Below are 26,319 nucleotides of genomic sequence, written 5' to 3' on the forward strand. Positions count from 1 at the left end.
ATAAGGTAGAGATTCAGATCCTCAGAATAGGTAAACATTCCATGAGTCTAAAAACATAATGGATTGAGAAATTGAATAAATGGGGGCTTTAAGTAAGGACAGTTCATAAGACCATGTGCTTCTGATTCAGAAAAATTAAACCAGAAAAGTAGTATCCACACACTTTGAGTTATATGTAAGAAAGGAATAGATATCAGAGCACAAATATATATAATTGACTCTCTCGATGTCCTAGAGTTTATAACCTTCTGTATTCTGTGTAGTATAAAGGATATCTATGGGATATTTGTGTAATAGGTCATTAGGAAATGTAATGAAAAATGGGAGTATGAAGGAGTTATTGTCAAGCATAACTTTGTAGTAGCTATCCAGAAATAATCAGAATCACTCTGTGATCAAATATGTATTTATGTATTCATTCAGGTGTTTTATGAGCGCAACACCTCTCCACTGTCACTTTAGAGTGCTGAAACATTAGCACAAACAGAAGGACAAGCATACTGAGAGCAGAGGCACGCACATGAAGAACTTGAAATGTGCATTGTTAGAAAATGCGGACGAATGTTTAACTTGGTTTAAATTCTTTATGAAGACTTACCAGTATGACATTGTTCTCATCAGAATCCCCTCCGTTGTATCAATTGAACAGTTTCTTTCAGCAAGGTAGTTCAGAAGAATTAATAATTATCAGTTAGCCAAAGCGCAACTGTAGACTAAGATCACACTACAATTCTGCATAAACCCAAATATGGGAGCATCTCTATTTGGAAGAATTAAGCTGGTAATCAAGAGAAACTTAATCTAATATACCAGGAACATCTGTGGAGCACATTTTCACCGACTAACGGTTCTCTATGCGTGACTTGCAGAAAACTGAAGTTTATATTCATGCAACTCTGTGGTACCCATTTTCCCCAACTCCAAAGAATCAAAAGCTGAGCGGATCTACTGAGATTCAAATCTGTGACCATGGGTGGCAGCAGTAACGTGTAGATCCTAAGTGTGTTTTACTACAGTAACCATTAAGAAGAATGTAGTGTTCTAAGATAAAAGTTTTACTACAGAAGCTTATCAGTGAAGTCTATGACCGTTTTGCACATTAGCGCATATTTAGAGTGTCTTGATCTTTCTTTTTTACTGGGACTTCAGTAATGGCCCAGTCTGCCTGTGGGCGAAAATGGCTGATGTCCTGGTGGGGGAGTGGTGTCAGGGGAGCTGGAAGAGTTCAGTGTCCAGAGTAGGTACCTTGGCTTACAACTGGCAATTTTGTATACCACTATGGCCTGGAGCACTGACTGTGCCCGACTGCAAATTATATCTCAAACTGTTCTGTAGCACTAAAAAGTCAGGACCCAGCATATTCTGCTGCTTGGTGCTCTGACAGTCCTGCATCCCCTTGCTTTGCACCCTCAATATATTGCCTTAACTATACTGAGCTTTGTGAGAAGTCTACAGAAAAGAATGGCCAAAGCATGCTCGGAATACCACTCTGAACACAGCTCTAGGACAAACATTAGCAGAGCAACTGGCCACCACAGAAAATCGCCACCAAGAACAGACGAGATGGCTTGCAAATGCTATCCAGTGGCGTAAAGAATTGTAAAATAGCTCCCTCAGTCTCAGCCTGCTAGAGAGCAGGAATTCTCCTACCTCTTCTAGCCTGTCACCTAAAATGACTCACCTGTATATTCCTCAATTATCTTTTATGGGATTCTGTTTTACCGTTAACGATGATGACAATCTACATTTGTGATTAGTAAAATAATCTTTAAATCTATGTGGGATGGTGAGGAGGAATCTGTGGATTTATTTTTATATTGGAGAGCTGCAATTTTTTGAGAAAAGCAAAACGTCAGAACCAAAATAAAAACTGATATGAAGCAAACAGTAGTAGCCTGCCTCTAATGGAACGTGTGTGTGTGTATGAATTTTGTAAGGGGTGGGAGGTATTGCAAGATTAACAAGAGACAACTTGAGATTGCTGGTACTTAGCATCTAAAGAGTAATTATTATTATTATTATTATTTATTTTTTGTAGAGCGCATAGTCACCCTGAGGTATCCCAGCGCTAGGAACCCTAACTCTTCAGTTCAGCGGGCCAGGGGCAACAAAAGGGGGGGGGGGGGGGGGGGCAGAGAATCAGTGTAAAGGGAGGGCATGAATCATTAGGGAAAAAGATGAGTCTTTAGCTGCTTCCTGAAGCGCAGATATTGTGATTCGAGTCGCAGGTCGCGGGGGAGCGAGTTCCAAAGGCGTGCAGCTTGGACCGAGAAACGTCTTCCTCCTGATCGGGCTTTCTTGAATCTGGGGGTGGTGATGAAATTTTCTGTGTCCGACCGGAGGGATCTTGTAACTTTATAGGGAGTGATGAGTTTACTAAGGACTGGGGGGCCTTGATTTTGCAGTAATTTGTGGGCTAGGCATAAGGCCTTGAATTTGACTCGCTCCCTTATGGGGAGCCAATGGAGGAGTTTGAGAGCAGGTTTAGCGGAAGTTCTGGCAGGGGTATTTGTGATAATCCGGGCAGCGGTATTCTGGATTCTCTGAAGCTTGTTGAAGGTCGCTTCAGGAGCGCCTAGATAAATCACATTGCTGTAATCAAGCCTCGATATTATTAGGCCTTGGATTAGCAATTTTTGGGAGTTGAAGGGTAAGAGGGGCAGGACTTTCCTCAGAGATTTCAGGAGCCCGAAGCAGGTCCCGGCTACTTTCTTTGCCTGTACTGTGAATGAGAGGTCAGTGTCGATCCACACACCTAGACTTTTTACCTCTGCTTTTGGGTCAGGGGGGGGCCCCAGACAGGCTGGCCAGATGTTCGGGGAGAGTGCGATTCCTTTCGGGCCAAGAAGCAGGACTTCAGTTTTCGTCCCATTTAGTTTTAGGGCTGACCTATTCATCCAACAGTGGACCTGCGTAAGGCAGTTGAATAGGTCAGCTGTTTGTTGTCTGGGGTGGGACAAAGACACCACTAGTTGTGTGTCGTCAGCATAGCTGACGACGCTCACTCCGAATGGGGTGATGACCTCCTCCAATGTGGACATATAGATATTAAATAATGTGGGGCTCAGGGAGGAGCCCTGAGGCACACCACAGAAAGCAGGGCACTGTTTCTCATACTTCTAACCTCATGTGATTGGTACAATGCTAGAGCATTGAGGGTTGAGAGTGTCTTGAAAAATAAGGCTTAGTGAGAGAGAAGATCTACATAAAGAAGATTTGGTACTAACCTCTCTTTTGGACGGGGATGTTCATGGACCAATTAGGTAGAGTGAATAGTTTCATCCTAATTTTGGGTTAGTATTAGGTCTTACTGAACTGTAGATGCTGTTTTGTATAGTACTGCTACACTTACATGTTTATATTCTGTAAACAGCAGGAGACTTTGGGTTATCTTCAAGGGACAATAGTCCCCTAAGGGAAACCGGCAACACAAGCAGAAGGGAAAGATGAAGAAAGACAGGATGAGAAGGGCCTGATAAGAGAAATAAGTGAAAGAGGAGAGTTGAGGTTTAAAGAGGCATTCAATAAAGCAAGGCTGATCTGAACCAAGGGTGGATATAGCTCTACTGCCTTGCCGAGGGATTTAGATATTGGGAGACCAACGATTTGGTCCCTTGCGCTTAATCAGCAGATTGAAATTACCAAAGGTAAGCAGTCAAAAACAGAAAACAAACTGTTTCGCATCTTTGTATACCACATCAGGTAGCATGAAGCTCATGTAAACTTTAAAAATAATGTTGATTCTATTTAGAAGCAGTTTCTTTACGCTTTTTATTCAATCAACCCCACTGTTATAGTCCTTGTAGAACTCAAATGAACATGACTGACTCAGAAACTGCATTTATCTTTTGGTCACCTGTGCAGTTTCCAAACAGTGGGTACCTTTTGGTGGACTTAATTAATATGCATAACCTAAATAATCATTGGGAGAATGTTTGACAAGAAGAAAAGGAGATAAAGGTACGTCCATATAAAGGTTGTCTGCTGAAAAATGAAGGGTGCACTAATTGTAATGGAAGAATGACACCTACTGTTCAAATAATGGATAAGCACTTACAACAGTGCATGTACTGCCTATGTATATACATCGCAGGACCTGACATAGAAGCACATAGGCTCACAAGCAAAAGCCACCATATGTACACATGAAAATGACAACCGCAGTATGTTTAAAAAAATAACTGAAATAAACATTTTTGAGACTGTGAATCATCTGTACTTAGGAACAGAGTGTATTCCACATTTCCACGATGCACACAGATAAATATGGGTCTGCAAGCAACGACCTAATTACGCAGTTTGCTTTATAAACATGCATCACTTACATGTCTGATAAAACATGAAAATTAAAGTATAAAAAAACGGAAAAATAAGTTCCAAGGCTCAACTTCATTTGAAAGGGCGGTCTTTTTATGTGAACACTCTCCAAATAAACCAGCCTCACCTTTATCTGGAAGCATAATAGTAGCTAGATCTGAAATGGCTCACTGATATCCTACAGCGATAAAAAGGTGCATCCAGAGACATATGTTTAACATAGATTTTACCTACAATTAATCTGCAAGAAACCAAACACCTGTTACGCTGGTAGCCAGGAGGCCAATTAAGACATAACCTCAGCTGAGGAGACTAGCATTCACTGTAAACCCTTTCTCTTACCACCCTCACACCCCCGCTTACTCATTTAATTAAGCATTTGCGGCGAGTGAGCGGTTCCTAACACCAAAGTAAAAGACAGAACATGGAAGTCTGGTGTGGCATCATGGCATAGTCTAGAATTTTAAACACAGGATTATCTAAGTTCGTTTAACTACTCTGGCCATAAAAGTAAAAACATAACGGTGCCCCGGAGATTTTGTGGGAAATTGTCTGGGGTCCACAGTTTTTTCACAGTTGCAAGCCTATATACATATCAATATGATATCTCAATATTAGGACTATAATCGGGAGCATGTAAAGCCTTATTTAGTATTTTTTGACATTCATATTGTACCTTCAAACTCACCTGAGTGTTTGCACTTCATATGGACTTGTAGGGCAGCGGGAGAAGGGAAGATCTGTTGACATTTATCACATTCTGGAAGCTTCATATCTGCAATCCAAGGCAAGAGAGAGAAAGTGATATAGCAACACAACGCGCTAGCAACTGACACCCTAAAAGAGGCAAGAATGAAGGAAAATGCTACTTACCAGTATGCATCTGTTCATGGCATGTAGAGCTGCAGAGTCGTACACATTTGCAATAGATCACCACCTGGTGTTGGGTTCGGATGATTGCAGGTTGTTGTCTTCTTGGAAGAAGTCTTTGTAGTCACGAGATAGGTGACTCCTCCCTTGGACAATACTGTGCATGGTCATCAACTCCATCCTCAGATTGTTTTTCGCCATGATGGGAAATGATGGAGTTAGTAGAAGTAACGAGAAAGGATGTCCATGCGTGTGCATCTAAGTAAGATGAGTACTGGAACGGATACAAGTCCAGGGGAGGGGGAGGGCGTGTACGACTCTGCAGCTCTACATGCCAAGAACAGATGCATACTGGTAAGTAGCATTTTTCGTTCGAGGCATATGAGCTGCAGATCGTACACTTTTGCAACGATTGTGCAGCAGTGTCTCCCCTAGCGGTGGTCGCTTGTATCCGTTGCAGCATTCTGAAACAGTGTTCTAAGGACAGCTTGGCCTACTGCAGCTTGCTGCTTGGCTTGCACATCAACACAATAGTGTTTAGTGAAAATGTGTATTGTAGACCATGTTGCTGCCTTGCATATGTCCTCTAGTGGTATATTTCCTAAGAAAGCCATAGAGGCTCCTAGTTTGCGAGTGGAGTGCACTCTAGGAGGAACCGTTAGTGTACATTTAGCTTTTTGATAGCATACTTGTATACAATCTACAATCCATCTGGCAATTCCTCCCTTAGAGATGGGGTTGCCTTTGTGTGGGGGAGAGAAAGATACAAATAGTTGTTTTGTCTTTCTGAAGGATTTAGTCCTGTCTGTGTAGTATAACAGAGCTCTTCTAATATCTATGGTGTGTAAAGCCCTTTCTACAACAGAGTCCGAATTTTGGAAAAACACCGGTAGCTCTACTGATTGGTTAAGGTGAAAAGGAGTAATAACTTTTGGCAGGAATTTAGGATTAGGCCTAAGAACCATTTTGTTAGGATTTATCTGGAAAAATGGTTCTTGTATTTTGAATGCTTGTATTTCACTAACTCTTCTGAGAGAGGTGATGGCAACAAGGAAAGCAGTTTTCCATGTTAGAAATTGCAATTCACACTTGTGTTAAGGCTCGAAAGGGGGTCCCATAAGTCTTGTAAGGACCACGTTTAGGTTGCATACTGGAGCAGGTGGTAACCTAGGTGGGATTATTCGTTTTAATCCTTCCATAAATGCTTTGATTGCAGGTACTCTGAAGAGAGATAGATGTTGTCTATTCTGTAAATAGGCTGCAATTGCTGCCAGATGCAGGCGTATGGAAGAATAAGCGAAATTGGACCTTTGTAGGTGTAGAACGTAGAAATAATATTTTGGATGGAAGCAATGTGATCATTGTTACAATATATTGCAAATCTTTTCCACTTAGCGGCATAACATGCTCTGGTAGTGGGTCTTCTAGCTTCTTTAATTATGTTCATACAGTCTGGTGGTACGTTTAAGTAACCAAACTCTAAGACTTCAGGAGCCAGATCGCCAAATTCAGTTGGCTTGGTTCTTTGTGTCTTATTTCTCCATGGTTCTGTGTTAAAAGGGATGGCGTGAGCCGTCATTTTTTATGTGGAACCAGTGAGAGATCTAGTAGTGTGGTGAACCACGTTTCACGTGCCCATGTGGGAGCTAATAGTATTAGTTTGAGAGACTGTTGTCTGAGCTTGCGCACTACTAGTGGAATGAGTGGGAGAGGCGGAAAAGCGTACGCAAATCTGCCTGACCAGTTCATCCATATCGCATTCCCCTCCGACTGTGGGTGTGGAAACCTGGCGGCGAAGGTTGGGCATTTTGCATTTTCGTGGGTGGCAAACAGATCTATCTGTGGATGCTCCCACATTTGGAAGAATGGTTGAAGAACTTGTGGCTGTATCTCCCATTCGTGAATCTGTTGTGACTGTCGACTCAACAGATCTGCTATCTGATTGTGAATTCCTGGAAGGTGTTCTACTGTCAGGTGTATGTTTTGAGGAATGGCATCTCCAAATGTTCTGTGCAAGCTGGGACAGTTGCAGAGAGTGTGTCCCCCCCCTGTTTTTGTATGTAATACATGGCTGTCATATTGTCCGTCCGTATTAGGACAGCTTTGTTTCGTACTTGTACCTGAATCGTTTTGAGTGCTAGGAAAATTGCTAGCCGCTCTAGATGGTTGATATGGAACTGTTTTTGTTAGTTCTTCCATTGGCCTTGTGTGCTATAGTGTAAGAGATGGGCTCCCCATCCTGTGAGGGATGCGTCTGTCGTGAGCACTATCTGTGTAACAGGTTCTAGGAACAGCCGTCCCTTTGACAAGTTTTTGGTGTTCCGCCATTGCAGAGAGCGATATGTACGGCTGTCTACCAACACTAGGTCTGTGAGACGACCTTGAACCTGATTCCACTGCTGTGCTAGACATTCTTGTAATGGGCGCATTTGCAGTCTTGCGTGTGGAACTATGAAGATGCAAGACGCCATCATGCCTATCAGTCTCATGAACACTCTGGTTTGGAGAGACTGCTGGTGTTGAAAACTGGAGACTAAGGTCTGAATGCTCTGTATCCTGGCTGGACTGGGATACGCTAGAGCTGTAGATGTGTCTATGGTAGCTCCTAGATACTGATGAACGTGCAAAGGCTCTAGGTGCGACTTGGTGTAGTTTATTGTAAACCCTAAGTCATGCAATGTCTGAATTGTTTGTTTTGTGTGTTGGACGCACTAGTTGAACAATTTTGCTTTTAGGAGCCAATCGTCGAGGTAAGGGAAGACATGTATCTGGTGTCTTCTGAGATGTGCTGCTACTACTGCTAAGCACTTTGTGAACACTCGTGGTGCTGTTGTGACCCCGAATGGAAGGACTTTGAACTGATAGTGCTGTCCTTGTATGACAAACTTTAGATACTTCCTGTGAGCAGGATGTATAGGAACATGAAAGTAGGCGTCCTTTAGGTCTAGTGTTGAAAGAAAGTCTCCCTGTTGTAGTAGTGGGAGTACTTGTAGAGTGATCATGTGAAAATTATCTGATTGTATGTAATGGTTGAGGGGCCTGAGGTCGAGAATTGGTCTTAGTGTCCCGTCCTTCTTGGGAATTAGGAAGTACAGGGAGTAAACTTCTGTTCCCCGTTCCTCTAAAGGAACTACTTGAATAGCATCCTTTTGTAGAAGTGCTAGAACTTCCTGTTGAAGCAGAGTCATATGTTCTGTGGACATTGGAGGCTGCCTGGGTGGTATGTTTGGGGGGGGTTGCTGTGAGTTCTAGACAGTAGCTATGTTGGATAATCTGTCTTACTCACCTGTCTGTTGTGATGGAATTCCAGACAGGTAGGAACTGTGATAATCTGCCCCCACAGGAGTGAAATGCTATAGGGGAAGCAGAGGGAAGTCACTGTTTGGGAGTGGAAGAGGAGCGGTTGTTGTTATTACCGCTACCTCTTCCCTTGTTATTATTGCCTCTGTATCCTCCTCTAAAGTAGCCTTTGTTAGAGGAGGTCTGTGTATGTGTTTTAAAAGATGATGTTGTATCTGTGCCGGTTTGCTTAGAGCCTCCTCTATAAAAGGAGCGGCGAACAGAACTTCTAGTCTGTGTGGATTGTAATGCACCCATAGACTTAGCTGTGTCCGTGTCTTTCTTCATCTTTTCTAGTGTGTTGTCCACTTCCGGCCAGAACAATTGGTTTTGATTGATGGGCTGGTTCAAGATGTTAGTCTGTACCTCTGGTTTAAAACCTGAAATGCGTAACCACGCATGTCGTCTGAGTATAACACTAGTATTGACTGCTCTGGATGCTGTGTCAGCTACATCTAGTGCATATTTAATTGAGGCATTGGATATTAATTTGCCTTCTTGTATGAGCTCTGCTGCCTGATCTTTGTATTGATCTGGGAGATGCTCCATTAGTTTTCCTAATTGGTTGTAGTGAGCCCTGTCATAGCGTGAGAGTAGGGCTTGTGTATTTTCTATGTGCCATATGTTTGTTGCCTGCGCAGCAATCCTTTTCCCTGACGCATCAATAACTTTAGATTCTTTGTCAGGCGGGGCGTTTCACCAGAAGTCTGGGAATTGGTTCTTTTTGGTGCATTAGACACTACTAAAGAGTCTAGTGGCAGATGTCCCTTAATATAGACTGGATCAGCCGGTGCTGGTCTATACTTCTTTTCTATTCTTGGATTTAATACCCTACATCGTACCGGGTCTTTAAATATTTCTGGAGCATGTTTAATGACTCCTTTGATCATGGGTAGTATTTGCATACACCTTCGTCACTGCTCAAATGTATCCAGTAAAAAATCCTCATCAATAGCATCAGAGTGCATTGAAACCCCGTGGTAAAGGGCAGCTCTATTTAATAGATGATCAAACCTAATACTATCTTCTGGAGAGGAAGGTTTTGTTGGGTAGTACTGAGGATCAGGAATGTCTGGCACATTGTGAGGTGGGAAACCATATATATCGTCATCTTTAGGATATTCTGGATTGACATCTTCATCTAAAGGGTATGCATGTGGCTCTGGTACGTCATCCCCCCCCCCCCCCCCCCCCCCCCCACCTAGATCATACTCTTCGTCAGTGTGGTGTGATGATGCAGGAGATTGAACAGGAGAAGCTGTAGGTTCAATGTAAGGAGGGATAGGAGAGGAAGAAGGTGAAGGAGAGGAAGGGTGCATTGGAGAAGTTGCACAATCCTTCTTTTTGGCAGGAACCACAGGTAGAAGTGGTGTGTCTGCTGGTCTTTTCTTGTAAGGAATTGCTTCCACATGTCCAGTTTTTGGATTGATATGGACCTTTCTTTGTTTAGGATCTGGTCTAAACAGTTCTTCCTCCTCTACAATCTTCTTCGGCGTTGATTTTTTCGGTGCAGATAGGGGTTGTTTAGTGTTTTTTGCTGTAGGAGGCGTTATCGAGTCCTGTGCCAAATTTTTCGGTGCCAAAGGTGGTTTCGGCTTGGTAGGCTTGTTAGAGGGTTTAGGTGTCTCTGTATCAGGCCTTGGAGTCTTTGGTACTGAGGTTGGAGATTTTGGAGTGGAGACAGGTCTCGTTGGCCCTGCAGCGCCGGACTCTGGCTTTCCATCTTTATTCTTGGAACCGGAAGGTTTCGGAGTCGAAGCTTTCGGATACGGTACGGTCTTTGGCTTCGGCACCGATGCGTCTTTTGGTTTGGGTGCCGAAGGATCTTTGTCTTTGGGCACCGAAGGGCATTTTGGGCTGGTGTCGAAGAGTCCTTCGGTGTCGAAGGATGTTTCAGTGCCAATGGAGGAGGTGGAATTGGCACATGTGGTTTCGTCGGTGCCGAGGCACCGGAAGGCGTAGTCTTTTTCCTCGGAGCCGAGCCCGAAGGCGGGCGTCTGAGGGTATATTTCGTTCTCGACTGGGCCCCATGGGCGGAGTGCCGACCTTTGCCTTTGGCTTGGGTAGTGTATGTTGTGCAGGGGCAAGAGTACTCACGAGCTGCCAAGATAGAATCAAGTCGTCTGAGTCCTCTGCCCCCGATATGATCTGGAGATCAGGCAAGTCTTTGTCGGCGACGAGTGGAGCCTCGTCCTCGGAGATATCTTCAAGTGGATCCTCGTCCTCGGAGACGTCTCTCCGACGATCTCCTCCTCAAAGATGGCCTCCGGTGCTGGCGCTGATCTCCTCATCTCGTGTCGACGTGCCCTCCGATCCCAAATGGTCTTCTTCGAGCGGAAGGATGCACAAGCTGTGCAGGTCGACTCGTCGTGTTCCGGCGATAGACAGAGGTTGCAGACCTCGTGATGGACGCTATGAGAGAATTTTGCTTGACATACCGGGCATCTCTTGAATGGAGTTCTGTCCATGAGGCGTAGGCCGTACGGGGCCGATAGGCCCAACGGCCCGCATCGACGCACCGGAATGTAGCTGGTGATGTCGAAAAGTCTATTTGATGTCGAAAATGTTTGTATAAAGTTTCACGCTTCGAAGTTGCTGAAAAAGTCTTTTCTATGATTCAGAAAAGGGGGTGGTGATGAACAGAGTGTCTGAATTAAGCAGACCACTCTTACCCAGTCCAAAGATCAGGGCTTCATCCATCACCGTTATTTATCTCACTGCACCATCCCAGCTCAGAACCTGGCTATATGCAAATCAGTCTGTCCCTGGCCCAGTGCATCATGGGAACAGGGCAGACTAAACTACCAAGCCAATTCTTCACCGGAAAGGAGACAAGCTACCGGGGACCGGTTTCTGGCATTTCAGCCGTCTTCGGCCCGGCTTGCTTGAATCCTGATGGTGCAGTGAGAAAGGGACTCATGTCTGAGTATACCCTGCCACACCTATAGTGGCCAAAAATGATTCAGAAAAGGGGGTGGTGATGAACAGAGTGTCTGAATTAAGCAGACCACTCTTACCCAGTCCAAAGATCAGGGCTTCATCCATCACCGTTATTTATCTCACTGCACCATCCCAGCTCAGAACCTGGCTATATGCAAATCGGTCTGTCCCTGTCCCAGTGCATCATGGGAACAGGGCAGACTAAACTACCAAGCCAATTCTTCACCAGAAAGGAGACAAGCTACCGGTTTCTGGCATTTCAGCCGTCTTCGGCCCGGCTTACTTGAATCCTGATGGTGCAGTGAGAAAGGGACTCATGTCCGAGTATACCCTGCCACACCTATAGTGGCCAAAAATGATTCAGAAAAGGGGGTGGTGATGAACAGAGTGTCTGAATTAAGCAGACCACTCTTACCCAGTCCAAAGATCAGGGCTTCATCCATCACCGTTATTTATCTCACTGCACCATCGCAGCTCAGAACCTGGCTATATGCAAATCAGTCTGTCCCTGGCCCAGTGCATCATGGGACCAGGGCAGACTAAACTACCAAGCCTGTTCTTCACCAGAAAGGAGACAAGCTACCGGGGACCGGTTTCTGGCATTTCAGCCGTCTTTGGCCCGGCTTGCTTGAATCCTGATGGTGCAGTGAGAAAGGGACTCATGTCAGAGTATACCCTGCCACACCTATAGTGGCCAAAAATGATTCAGAAAAGGGGGTGGTGATGAACAGAGTGTCTGAATTAAGCAGACCACTCTTACCCAGTCCAAAGATCAGGGCTTCATCCATCACCGTTAAGAATTGGCTTGGTAGTTTGGTTTCCCCTGTTCCCATCATGCACTGGGACAGGAACAGACTAATTTGCATATAGCCAGGTTCTGAGCTGGGATGGTGCAGTGAGCTAAAAAACGGTGTTGGATCTAGCCCTGATCTCTTGACTGGGTGTGAGTATTCTGCTTAATTCAGAAACTCTGTCCATCACCACCCCTTGTTGTTTAATTATTTTGTCCACCCTAAGCGTGGAAGGGTATACTCAGATGTGAGTCCCTTGCTCATTGCACCATCAGGATTCAAGCAAGCCGGGCCGAAGGCGGCTGTAATGCCAGAAACCGGTCCCCGGAAGCTTGTTTCCTTCCCAGTGAAAGAATTGGCTTGGTAGTTTGGTTTGCCCTGTTCCCATCATGCACTGTGACAGGAACAGACTAATTTGCATATAGCCAGGTTCTGAGCTGGGATGGTGCAGTGAGCTAAAAAACGGTGTTGGATCTAGCCCTGATCTCTTGACTGGGTGTGAGTATTCTGCTTAATTCAGAAACTATGTCCATCACCACCCCTTGTTGTTTAATTATTTTGTCCACCCTAAGCGTGGAAGGGTATGCTCAGATGTGAGTCCCTTGCTCATTGCACCATCAGGATTCAAGCAAGCCGGGCCGAAGACAGCTGTAATGCCAGAAACCGGTCCCCGGAAGCTTGTTTCCTTCCCAGTGAAAGAATTGGCTTGGTAGTTTGGTTTGCCCTGTTCCCATCATGCACTGGGACAGGAACAGACTAATTTGCATATAGCCAGGTTCTGAGCTGGGATGGTGCAGTGAGCTAAAAAACGGTGTTGGATCTAGCCCTGATCTCTTGACTGGGTGTGAGTATTCTGCTTAATTCAGAAACTCTGTCCATCACCACCCCTTGTTGTTTAATTTTTTTGAAAAAGTATTTTCTAGCCAGAGCGGAAAACTTTCATCCGAACCCAGTGGCGGAAAAAAACAATCTGAGGATGGAGTCGATGACCATGCGCAGTATTGTCCAAGGAGGAGTGACCTATCTCGTGACTACAAAGACTTCTTCCAAGAAGACAACAACCTGCAATCATCCAAGCCCAACACCCGGTGGCGATCTATTGCAAAAGTGTACGATCTGCAGCTCATATGCCTCGAACATATACTTTAGAAAGAGCAAAACTATAAAACCTTTAATGGAATCTAGAACGTCAAAAGGGACAGGTGACATTTAACCAGAGATCGACATTGGGTGGTTTGTGCATAAGAAAAAGTTGGCGTACAAATTTCTGAGTGTTTGAGGTGTCAGTATAAGCTAACTGACATGCCAGCATCTCTTTTCTTAGTAAAGGTATTCACATTAACAGTATAAAAAGAGCAAATATTTCTGTCAGTTGTGGTGTTATGAGGAGAAACAACACACACAGATGTACATTTGGAGAACAAAAGAAATGAAGTACAGATACACAACATGACAAGATGGCTTCTGGCATATACTAGTTCTTCTGCTAAAATCCTCTTTTGTATCAAATTACACTTCACAAAGTTTTGTATAAGCATTAAAAATACTTTCCAGGTGTATTAAATACTATTCGATGTCAAAGAGATACTTTGTACTTTTCTCAGAATCAACACTTAGTGCAATACAGAGAGAACACAATGCAATCCTATGGGAAGAAAGACAGGAAAGTAATTTCAGGCAAGCACTCGAATTACAAGTTCAGTCTTTGGTGGGGTTTGACTAACACCGGGCAAGAGTCCGACCAAGGTAGGTACTGCACCACCAGCGGCACCGGGGAGGCTAGGCTCAGAGGTCACTGGGCCCAATGTAAGCCTATGGAGACTAGGGGCACCTCGAGGAGGCACCAGTTGCATGTACGTACCCGCGGTTCAGGGACATAGACCCTGGGGGGTGAGGTCAGCACTGTAAGGGTCACCAAGTAGCACCAAGGCTGCACCACCAGCGGCACAGGGGTAGCCAGGTGCAGGGTAACAAGAAGGCATTGGGTGCCCTCAAGGGATTAATGGAGATCCTCGGTTGGGAAAATGGTTGCAGGCATGGACCAGAAGACTGGCTGAATGAATCCAATGACTGGAGAGGTAACAGAAAGGATTGGGAGCACACTGCTTCACCTCCCAGCACAGTTCGCCCCTTAGCATTATGGTAAATGCAGTTCATGGTACATGCTTACTTGAATATTTACTGGAGTATTCCACCAAAGTTGGGGCAGAGTAGTGCTGTAAATCTCTAGATACATGTTTCTGGATATCATCCATCATTAGAGATAAAAAACGAATTTGATCTGGGGTTGCTGAGCATGCTGACACAATCCTTTCAGGTCTCAGTACCTCTCCCATGCCCACAGGTGCATCTCCGCAAGCTTGTTAGCTCAATGCCTCAAGGAAGCCTTTTCAAACAGAAAGGGGTGGGAGAGGTAAGTTGTATCGTGGGGGGCACCATCGGTTGGGCACTCTAAAGCCTGAGGGTTGCAGGTGTAGGGTTTTCTTAAGATGTCTGGTTCATTTCACAAGATCTGATAGCGGTCTGAAGGATCCTTCAGGATGAGGCTGCAGGCGTCGTGGGAAAGTTCGGGAGAGGTCATCCAACACTGTATCTCAGGTCAGGGTCGCTGGGGAGATGTCACTGGATCATTGGGCCACCCAGACTTGAGCCATGGGCGGCGGGTGCAGAGTGGCAGGGACTTGCAGTACCGGAGAGGCACTAGAGTCCTTGTTGGAGGCTGCTTTTGCTGGACAAATCCAGTGTCCACCGGAGACAGGAGTCTTTGTCAAAGGCAGCTCAGGTCTCTGGGGTTCTTGGAGGTTGTTGACTGTGGGACACACCAGTTTCTGCGAGCAGGGTCCTTGAAACACGATACAGGCCTGTAGAACTGGGGCAAAGTCAGTTTTCGTCTTCCTCCTTTGCTGCTGCATGGCTCTTTGTTCCTTCATCTTCTTGGGTCATTGAATCTGAGGAACAATCAGGCGTTACTGAGGTTGGGGTGCAGTAGCCAATGGCTACTGTCTTCTCGGGCGACTACACCTTTTATTCCTATTAGTCCTAATTCTCCAAATCAAGATGGAGAATTCTACCTCAGCTCCTGGCCACCGTAGGGCTGTGCCAAGCCAAGGTGCACACTCCTACTCTGCTAAGAAATGTTCCAACCTGTCCTGCCACCAAAATGCGGGGCTAGGACAGGGGAGCGGGCAGCTCCACTAGTTGGAGCAGCCCAAATCAGCATAACAATAGGTGAGAGGCTTTGAGGCTTACCACTAAGTGCTGCTGTTCTTGCAAGTTGGAGGCATGAAGCCCTTCAACCAATAGCAGGCTTTGTTTCTGACCTCTGTGAGCACAAAGGCTCTCACCCCATGAGGTTAGAAACCTGTCTGGTGCTGGCTGGCTGGCAGAGACTAGCCAGCCATTACAATAGAAGCTGGTCATTTTTCTGGGGGCATCTCTAAGATGCCCTCTGAGTGCATTTTATAAAAAATCCAACACAGGCATCAGGGTGGGTTTATTATGCTGAGAAGTTTGAGACCAAACGTTTAAGTCTTCAGTAAAGCCATCATGGAGCTGTGGAGTTCGTGATGACAAACTCCCAGCCACTGTACTCAAAATGGCTTCACTGCACTAACAGTGTCCAAGAATGGACTCAGACTTTGAAGGGGCATATTGCTCCTGCAGCTATGCCCTCACCTGTGGTATAGTGCACCCTGCCTTAGGGCGGTTAGGCCTGCCAGACAGGTGACTTACCTATGCCACAGGCAGTAGCGTGAAAGCATGGCATGGAATGTGTGCCACATCAACTCTTTTAGTTTATCTACACTACAACACATAGCATGCAGAGGCAGTGTGCATGTGTTTGGTGTGGGGTTCTTAAGGGTGGCACAATACATGCTGCAGCCATAAGGGACCCTCTCTGGTCACAAGATCCTTGGAACCAGTGGTACCTTTTACAAGGGACTTAAATGTGGGCCAGAGTTTAGGGAAAGAAAACAGGCGCTGGGAACCTGATTGGCAGGGAACCAGTGCACGCTCAGTCAAAGTGCATCAGAAATCTGTCACAAAGTGAGGGTGGGTTATTGCAACAGAAACTCACTTTCCTACATTTATGCATGAGGCTAGTTACCCCACCATGTAAAAAAGACATCCCAGCTGCAGAAAAGTGAATTAAAAGATATGCTGGCCTTGGGGAGAGAGGAATCTCCTTAACAGAGAGCTAAGACGCCTTGTGGTGAAAGCCAGAGATCCCTGGAAGCCACAAAGCTGATCCACCTGCTTTCGACCAAGACCATCATGATCAGGACATGGAAAGTGAGGACCATGTACGAGACAACCTTGTCCTGCTTGGCATCAGCAAAGCCAGATAGACACTGTCCGGACAGAAAAGACTGGCTCCAAAGGTAATGCTGCTATATTCTGGACGCGAGGACGAGAACACCCCACATACTCAGGGTGTGGCACTGATGCAAACTCCACCAGCCAACAGACCTCTGACTCGATGAGAAGCATTGGTCCCAGAATCCTCACAGCGACTTTCCACACAAAGAGAAAGCGGATCAACATGAAAGTTATCCAGTGCTATGTACATACAAATGACAGCAAAGATGAGGAAAAATAAGAGTTTTACAAACAGACTCCAATCCATCCTGGAGAAATGCCTTGAGAGAGACATCACAATACCAATCTATAACATACGAACTGCCACTGTCAAATGTGGACTATGTGGGCGGAGAAATTAGACAAATACTTTGGGCAGTGCAGCAGTGTCATATTTTGTCTGTTAATCCTTTTTGTACATGCTCTGGGTACTGGATGTGTGCAGAGTTCCCTCTATTTTTGTATTCCTCGATACTCAGGCTGATTTTGTAGCATGTTATGTTTCTTTATTGCAAAATAAATTTGTTGAAAAAACAGAAACTGTTTAAATACTCAGTCACCCTCAATAACAGGTTTCAAGAACCAGAGAATGAGAGAGACCCAGTAGAGAGTCAGAGGGAGAAGATCAAAGAAATAGTGACATCAACGTGCCAGGAGGGACTGTGTCCCAAGAAACGCCAGCATAAAGAATGGATCTCCACAAAGACTCTCCACAAAATCCAAGAGAGAACGAAAAGAAAACTGCAGTCAACACCAGCCAAAGAAGAACAGAAAAAAAGAAAGCTCAAGGCAAATACAGCAACACCAACAAGGAAGCAAAGAGAAGCTGAAGAGCAGACAAGTGAAGATGAATTGATGGTGTTAGAAGCCCAGGAAGCAGCAAGCCTTGGAAACTTGAAAGAACTATATGACGTAACAAGAAAACTCTCTAGCAGATACAGTAAGCCAGATAGGCCAGTTAAAGACTAAGGTGGGAAGACCATCCTGGGTAACGAATTCCAACAGTGAAGATGGGTTGAGCACTTTGACGAACTGCTGAAGCAGCCCATGCCACAGTCTCCACCAGACATTCAGCCAGCTGACAAGGACTTGCCAATCGAATGCAGAAGTCCAACTATGCAAAGAATACAGCCAGCCATCAAACATCTGAGAAATGAGAAAGCAGCAGGACCTGCAACATTCCTGCAGAGGCACAGAAGGCAGACATTGAAACATCAGTAGACATGCTCTATACTATTTGGAAGGATAGGGTAAGAGAAAAAGGTGCCATTAAACTGGAGGGAGGAATATCTCAGCAAGATCCCCAAGAAAGCTGACCTGAGTAACTGCACCAAAATACAGAGGAATAATTATTATATCAACCCAGGTTAAGTGTTGAATAGAGTCATTGTGAACAGAATGAAGGAACAAGTTGTAAAACCAGCACGCTGGCGTACGTATAGATAAATTCTGCACAGACAAGATTGGAAAACTGTGCATCATCATAGAGAGGTTGATGGAATAGAACCACCCCCTCTATATCCATTCATCACTTATGAGAAGGCATTCAAAAGCATGGACAGAGAGAAATGCATCTAACAAAGTCCTTCAGCAGAACCCTGCAACCCTCTACCCACCTTACAAACAGTGGGTGTAGCTAGAAATCCTAGCATGGCTCTTGGTACAATGACAGGAGAGCATACCACATGTGCACCAGAAAAAGAGCCTTATTCTGCCAATGCAATGGTAGAGTAGTGGCTGGAGGGTGAGCAGAAGCTTGCAGGCAGCCTTCGGTGTGCTTTGGGAACATTAGCTGATGGGCAGTATGATGGATCTCGTCCACAATACTTCAGGACAAACAGAACAAAGGTCATCCTCACTGGCCAGCGCTTTCAGTCATGGCAGTAAAAAGAGGACTGCAATGTCAAGTACCCACCAACAGACTAGTGCAGGCTTGCACTCTTATTAAAATACACTGAGTAATCAGACCTTCATATCCAATCTGAGCCTTGGGAGCGGGGAGAATGATATTAAACTGCATTTTCCAATTTACATCTTGCACCCTTGCTAATGGTTTACACTAACAGAAGCACAAAATAAACTTCTGTAGTCTTCTGCCGAGAAAGATGACAACCCATCAAACTTGTTACGACCTCACAGAAGTGACACAGAAGACAAAAGGCTCTCCAAGCATGGGAGAAACAGACAGTGAAAGGGTGATTCTTATCAATGAGTAGATTGTTATTAACATTGATAATCAGAGGTTACGAATACCAGGTTTTCGTTGTCCAAATGCAGATTCATTAAACCGTCAGATTGATATCAACCAGCTACATAAAATCATCCTAACCATCCACCCTGCAAAGTTCACCTGGATGCCAATAATACCTATTAAGATATTTATTGCAGCTGCACATGCAGACTTACTGTTAACATGAGCGTGTGCAAACATACTTGAAAACTAAATGCAGGACAAATGAAAGAGTTAGAGCCCAACTGGATAAGAGTTAATCATCTGATATTTTCTGGAAACAACCCGGGGATACTCAGTATTTAAAATAAAGGTCTGTTTGAATTTTTTTTTTATTAGGAGTCCCTTAAATTGCCAGTAGTTTGCATGGGTCAGGTGTATTGCATACTCCATGAAACCTCGTTTTTTAGCCTTTGCATGGTGTATCAATTGTGCTCCTGACACATGCGCCTGCCCCAATACTAAGAAATCAACATGCACAGATATATTTAGGAGGTATTTCAAAGACCTATTAGGGAAAGGGTTGATTGTTAATGGACAAAGTATTGTAATTTCCAAGGAGACTTGGCTAACCTTGTTTCATCATTGGCAAGATGTTTCTCATGATCAGAATAGTCCTGCCTAAAATTTAAAATTCAATCTGACAATATGAAGACCGGGTTCCCAGCCATTATTAAATGGTACATCACACACAGCAGCTCTGGTACTCTAGGTTATAAACTCTTATGTGACATGGCTTTTAAAACCCAGGGAAAATTCAGGATGGCGGAGTCACTAGGCAAACTGGAAATGCAGCTGAAAAATTCACAAAGCTGTTCTTGGAGTCTAGGAAAGTAATGACAGTCCACAAATAACACTGAATGCTTTCATGTTGATCTCCCATGTGATCACCATGGTCAAAGTCAACATGAGAACCAAAGAAACTCATGCAGAGCTAAAGTTAGTTCTATTCATCGCTGTGATTCTCCCACATCCTGATACCAGCCTACAGACTGCTAAGGGTGGGCCCACAAATGAAGCACACATTCATACCACTTGCTTCTTCTTTCTGACTTACTGAATTGAGGGAGTCAAACCCCAGGTTGGAGGTTGGGTAATAAATACCAGGAAGAGGAACGGAAAAGGGGAGTAATAAAGGTAAGTGTTAATTCTTGTCCCTTTTCTATGCCCAGTCCCTAGAGACACATAATAAGAATGAATATATCAAAGTGGCAGACTGTAGACTCTTCGCATAACAAACCGAGCATTTTGTGATTCTAGTAAGCTCCTGAAACGTAGTTTAATTGTACACAAAAGTGAAAGAATTAAATTTCTTCAACCCAGAAGAACAAGTTACCTTCGGTAACGCTCTTCCTGGTAAAGACTAAATGCAGATTCCTCACATTGTGAATATTCCCCAAGCATGAGGCTGGATATAGACGTTTTTTAGCAGTACCACTGGACACCAGTAGATAGCGCCATTAGCCCCAGAAAGGACTTGCGGCGCATATATATATATGTGTGTGTATGTATAAGGCTTTATTTCGATAAAAACGTATCATAAAAGCATCACATTTTATAAAACACATTTGCACATAGGTAGAAAATTCAATTTACACCAAATTTTAAGTTTAAAAAGCAACAAAAAAGCAACAAAAATACAAAAAAATAAGGCCACAGTTAGGATTAAAAATTGTAATTAGACCATGTTCTTTAAAATACAAATTAAACACTTTTTATAAGCCTTTTGCTCTAATGGACCATGCCCATGATAAAAACTTTGAAAGACCACAGACATACAATGTCCGTGTGTCTGACATTAAAATACGGAGTGCCTCATTAGATTGTCTAGTGCCCAGCATCCGACATATAGGTTTAAGCCACCTTTTTATTGGCAGCACGTATGCCAGGCAGGCAAATAAAATGTGTCCACAGATTCCATTCCGGTTTGGCAAATAGGGCAGAAGGGTGTTGTTTGGGACGGGGGTTTCCAGCGAGCAGTTAAGACGCGTGCTGGAAGAGCCCCGCCCCTGAATCGAAAATACAAAGCCCTATCAGCAGATTTCCAAACAATATCTAGGTAGGGTTCCCGAAATGGCACATCCTTATACCTTAGGAAATCTTCTGTTAACCTGCCAAGAGTTGAATCAACATTCGTTCTAGAGGCAACCCATTTCCAATAAAGGGTCTTTAGGGTTGCCTTCGGGGGAGAGGACCTACTATCCCAGGCTTCTTTAAGGCGTAATATATATATATGCCACAGTTCTGCGCCTTGAGGTCAGTTGCTTTTAAGGTTATCTGAGCCCCCAGACACAGAGCCCCAATAGTAAATTGGTTGTGACCAGAGTGCAGATTCCTAGAGTTGGCATCTTAATAATAAATAGAGTTCAATGCATCCGCAGAATCAGCTTGTCTGGGAAGACAGTGGTGTACGGCGGGTTGACAAGGAGAACTTGAAGGTCATTTAAACTCTGCACTGATGTTATGGTGGGGAAGAACTCTGTCTTCTGAGTGAGAAGCCTCAAATAACAGCTATGAAGCAGCTCAACGAGAGAACACATCAAATGTGTAAGGGTCAAATTAAGGTCCCACTGTGGCATGACAAAGAACGAGGGAGGAAAAAGATATTCGGAGAACTTTCAAAATGTATATTTCAACAGATGATCTGAATAATGAGGGCCAGTTCAGCAACCGTAAAAAGACGGACAGGTACTCTAACTCTGCCTTATCGATGTGGGGCAAACAACTAAATGTCGGATTACTTTGCATATATAGGGTCTGTCTACTGTGTATGGCACCAAACCACAAATTTGTCCCAATGACAGGCGCATACAGTTTTTGTCACGGGACACCTGGGTGCCAAGATAACATTAACTACCTCCGGAAGACAGTCGAATGTGTTCAGCTTCCGGCGCTCAATCCCCAAGTATGAAGGTGGAAATTGCGAATGTAAGAGTGCTGAATTTTACCCCATTGTTGTAACAGAAGATCCTGCCAGAGGGACAACTTGATCGTTGGACAGATGTTCATGCCCAGGAGTGCCCAATTTGGAGTCACTAAAATCACTTGGGCCCGGTCAGTCCTGATGTTCTTAGAGCTCAAGGTGTTAGGGATATTGGTGGGAAATCACACAGGAGTCCTGAGTTAACCCTGGTGAAACTCATCTCCTAGAAAGAGACATCTCAGAAACTCCAAGGCGCAGAACTGCTGACAGTGCTTGCTCTTGGTGGTGGTGAATAGATTGAGCCAAGGTTCTCCCTATTCGCAGAAGAGACCTTGCACCATCTCCGGGTCCAATTGCAACTATTCACATGATAGGTTTTGACAGATAAGATTCTGGCAGGAGGTTCAGCATTAGGAAAATTCCTGGATACTCCAACCATTTCCAGAGGCGCAGTGCCTCATGGCACAGGATCCACAACCCCACCACATAATTTATTGCAATACAACCCAGTGGTGATTTTCCCCATAAGCACCTGCACCAGTCTCCTTGATGGATGTAATGTAGGTTTTTAATGCCAAGCGGATAACCCTCAGGTGCAGAAGACTGATATGGTGCCAGGACTCCGCAGGAAATCCAGAGGACTCTGATCTCCACCTCTCCCAGGTGGCCACTTCAACACAGAAGTAATACATCGGTCATCACTGTATGCTCTGGGAGGGTAGAGAGAGGGGTCTGCCTCTAACCCAATTGCAGTCCCTAAACCACCACTGCAGACCTTCAGTCTTTCTGACGAGTGGCCTACTGAGACTTGTGTGCTTGACCGGCAGGATGCAGGAGGTCATCAGTCCCGCAGAGGCGACCTCACTGAAATCCAAGACAGAGCCTAAAAGATCTGGATCAAAGCCTGGATGTACAGGACTCTCCTTTCCTGAGGAAAGGCACAAAGCCAAACCGTTGACAGAATGGCTCAGATAACGGGGAGCATCTGAGAAGGAGTCAGGTACTACTCCAGCACGTTGATAGAAAACTCCAAAGAGGACAGGAGACTTACTGTAGTCTGGAAGTGGTTGACGACTCCCTGGGGAGAGGTTGCCAGTAACAGTCAATTGTCGAGGTAGGGGAAGACTGGGAACCCTGACCTCTGAAGATGTGATGCTACCACAGCCATCACTTATGTAAACACTCTCGGGTCACTGGTGAGATCAAAGGGGAGCACTGACAACTGAAAATGCCCCAGACCCACCACGAACCACAGGTAGCGCCGATAGGCCTGCAGCCCGGGTATATGGAAATAGGCATCAGGCAGATCCAACTTCAACATCCAGTCTCCAGGGTATAGGGCAGGCAAGACCTAGGCTAGGGTGAGCATATTGAATTTGTCCTTTCGGAGAGAGGCATTAAGGGTGCACAGATCTAAGATAGGACAAACGCCTCAATTTATCTTTGGCACCAGAAGTAGTGGAAGTAACAGTCACGTCCCACTTCTGGAGTGGGCACCCTCTCGTAGCCCTTTGGCCAAAAGAGCTTTCAATTCCTGCTGTAAGACAGACTGGTGGCCCTATGGCTGGTCACCTTGCAGAAGCAGCTGTTAGACTACAGAAACTGCAAAAGACACGGTCGGTTAATGCGACTTGTGTAGCAGGGCAAATAAGCCCAGGGAGTGTCCTGTGGCTCTGCTCTCTTTGAACAACTCCATGGTGGAATCATTCTTGTTCCCTAAGAGGCGAGTTCTGTGAAAGGGCATGTCTATAAAGGACAGGATATCACTTGAAAAACCCATTGACACAACCATGCATGGCGACAAATGGCAACACTAGAGCCAAAGGCTCACACAACAGAATCTAGGTTATTGAGGCCACAACAAATTGCAAATTTGGACGTGTCACAGCCGTTCTGTATGGCTTGGTTTAGGAAAAGTTTGAGATCTTCTGGGACATCTGGGAGGACTTGAGCAATCGAATCCCAGAGAGTGCAAGAATTCTGCCTAGCAGGCAACGAGCATTGCAATACCTCCAGACCACGATAGTGGAAGTAAACAACTTTTCCCTTAAGGTATCAACTCTCTTGGAAAACCTATCAGGGACGTAGTCGGGATAGTATTTGGGTGTGCCCGATTAGTGGACGCCTGCACCACCAAGCTCTCAGGAGGAGGGTGCAGAGACAAAAAGACAGGGTTGTCAGAGGGAGTCGGTGGCGTGTCTCAATTTGGCGACTGATTGGGGGACCAGAGCAAGATTTGGACCAGGCCCCAGGATGGTATTAGTGAGTACTAACTACGTTGAAAGGTAGCAGTGACTCAAAAGAGGTATCTCCTGACTAGAGAGCTTCAGTCAGGACATTCGTTTTGACTTCTAAGGAAGGAAGCTAGAGGTCAAGAACACTGGCAACCTCCTCATGACCACTGCAAGAAAGCAGTTTCGTCAGAGTTAACGTTCCAACTGAGTTTATCATTGACCTCTTGACTATCTCTTTGTCTCACAATTATTTCGAATTCAACAGCAAGCATTTTTTTACATATAAAGGGCACTTCAATGGGGGCTTCTTGTGTCCCCAACTTTGCAATCCTGTATGTCAATCATTTTGAGAGACATAACATATATGATTGCTCCGTTAATCCATTCTTTTACAATGTACGTCATTTGAACTGAAAATGAAGCAAATCTGACCCTTTTTCTTGAATGGCTCATTTCCTGCTCTCCAGATTTGAACTTTAAATAGGTAAGGAGCAAGAGGACTTTTTTTTAGATCTCACCTATGTCCCTCAATAGGGCAAGCTAGCAACAAAAATCTACACCAAACCGACTTCCAGCAATACCCTATTACAATATGCAAGTCACCATCCTAAAGGCCTCAAAGATGGATTGCCTTTTGGACAATTCCTGCGTATACATAGAAATTGTAGATTTCACGCTGATTACTTTCGGGAGGCTGGCATTTTAGCCAAAAACCTTGAGCATCATGGGTACTCCCAAAAGTTAATCAAAAGATCGAATAAAAGGGCTTGGTAAGCCATCAAGATTTATTCGATTGTTGCCCAACCAGTTAAAAAGATGGAGCAAATTCCCTGTGTGACTACTTTTAGCACACAGAGCAATCACGTTACTAAAATTACCAAAAAAACACAGGCCATTAATCCAATCTATAGGTATTGCTAAAGAACAACCTTTGTTTCCCTTCAAAAGAGGCTGAAATATCAGAGAACATCTGGTGCGAGCCTCTCTGCCCATGGCCAATTGCCCCGATTAAGTCTCCATGTGGGGTCTTGATTGGATTGTGGGGCACTATTGCCGTGGTAATTGCTTATTGTTTGATTCTACATTTTAATACTAAAAATTTCTATGTGATGCTATTGTGTATAATCTCAGGGACCAAACTAACTGCAATTCTCGAAATGTCGTTTATGCGCTGTGGTACCCTTATAAATTCATTTTTATCAGTCAGACCACTCAGAAAATCAAGACTCGCCTTTCACAACATAAAAGTCGCATCAGTTGTTGAAATTAACAAGCTTCCCTGGTGCCTCACTTTCATGAATTCAACCATTCACATGTTGAAATAAAATGGCATGTCAATGAACTTATACAGGAACCTCCACCCAGCGGCGACATTCAATTGTTGCCGAATATAGCTGAATGCCACAGGATCCTACGATGCGATAAGATCAATAAGGGGCTAAATACACTGGAGGAGTGTAATTCTATCATTGTACATTGATGTCTTATCTATTTTTTTTATCGATTAAGGGTCATCCCACTATATGCATGTTTCATGAATGTAATTGATGTTTACTTATAAAGTACTCAATGTTACTTTTTGATGTATGTATACTACATGATAATTCTCTTGGTCAATTGTCTATTATGGGATGATATATTGACTCCATAACTTGATAATAGATGTTCATGACAATGATGGTTATTGACAAAAATGTGTGAATATTTAACATCTTGTTTCTATATATGTGCACTGCTATTTTAATGGGTATCTTTCCTTCTAATTTTTTTTCCAGCTCCCTTCTTTATTTTTGATTCAAATACCCCATCTTTATTTTTTTTTTTTATTCCCGATATATTTATCTAATTCTAATTATTTAAGATCTTCGGTCAGCAAATCTGTTGATCTCTTAAAACACGCATCATCTCAATGAGCAGTTCCTTCTGATGCTGCTCCCAATACACTGCCTTTGCTTGTAAGGTGCAGACAACTGTTGCAGGCCCACAGTTTCCGGTTACAGATCATATTCAAATTTATTTTTATTTACTTTTCTGATGTACCTATTTATTGTAATCATTCACTGTCATTGGTCAGTAAATCTGACACTTTCTGAGGCACATATAGTCTCTCCTCAATTTCTTTACCATCTGTGAGCAATGCCTCTACAGACGCTGCTTCTAACACGTCAACATTGTTAGTACGGTTTTCCTAATCGATGTAGACCTGTAATTTAAGGCACTGGAGTACAACCAAATTATATCTCAATTATTCTTCATTATTTTAATTTATATTCCTGGTGTACCCATTAATTTTAATTACGGACGATCCCCGATCAG

At 44.3% G+C, this 26,319-nt stretch overlaps 1 protein-coding gene across 2 annotated transcripts in view; it reads right to left on the minus strand.

The window, feature by feature from the left end:
• ZBTB40 (zinc finger and BTB domain containing 40) overlaps positions 1-26,319 on the minus strand; it is a 324,401-nt gene that overhangs the window by 93,881 nt on the left and 204,201 nt on the right. For both annotated transcript variants that reach the window (XM_086921924.1, XM_086921925.1), the window contains one exon: positions 5,006-5,092. In XM_086921924.1, coding sequence (XP_086778050.1) covers positions 5,006-5,092 — 87 coding nt within the window. The remainder of the gene's footprint in view (positions 1-5,005; positions 5,093-26,319) is intronic.

The sequence above is a fragment of the Lissotriton vulgaris genome, chromosome 5 (assembly GCF_964263255.1).
Source record: "Lissotriton vulgaris chromosome 5, aLisVul1.2, whole genome shotgun sequence".
Taxonomy (NCBI): domain Eukaryota; kingdom Metazoa; phylum Chordata; class Amphibia; order Caudata; family Salamandridae; genus Lissotriton; species Lissotriton vulgaris.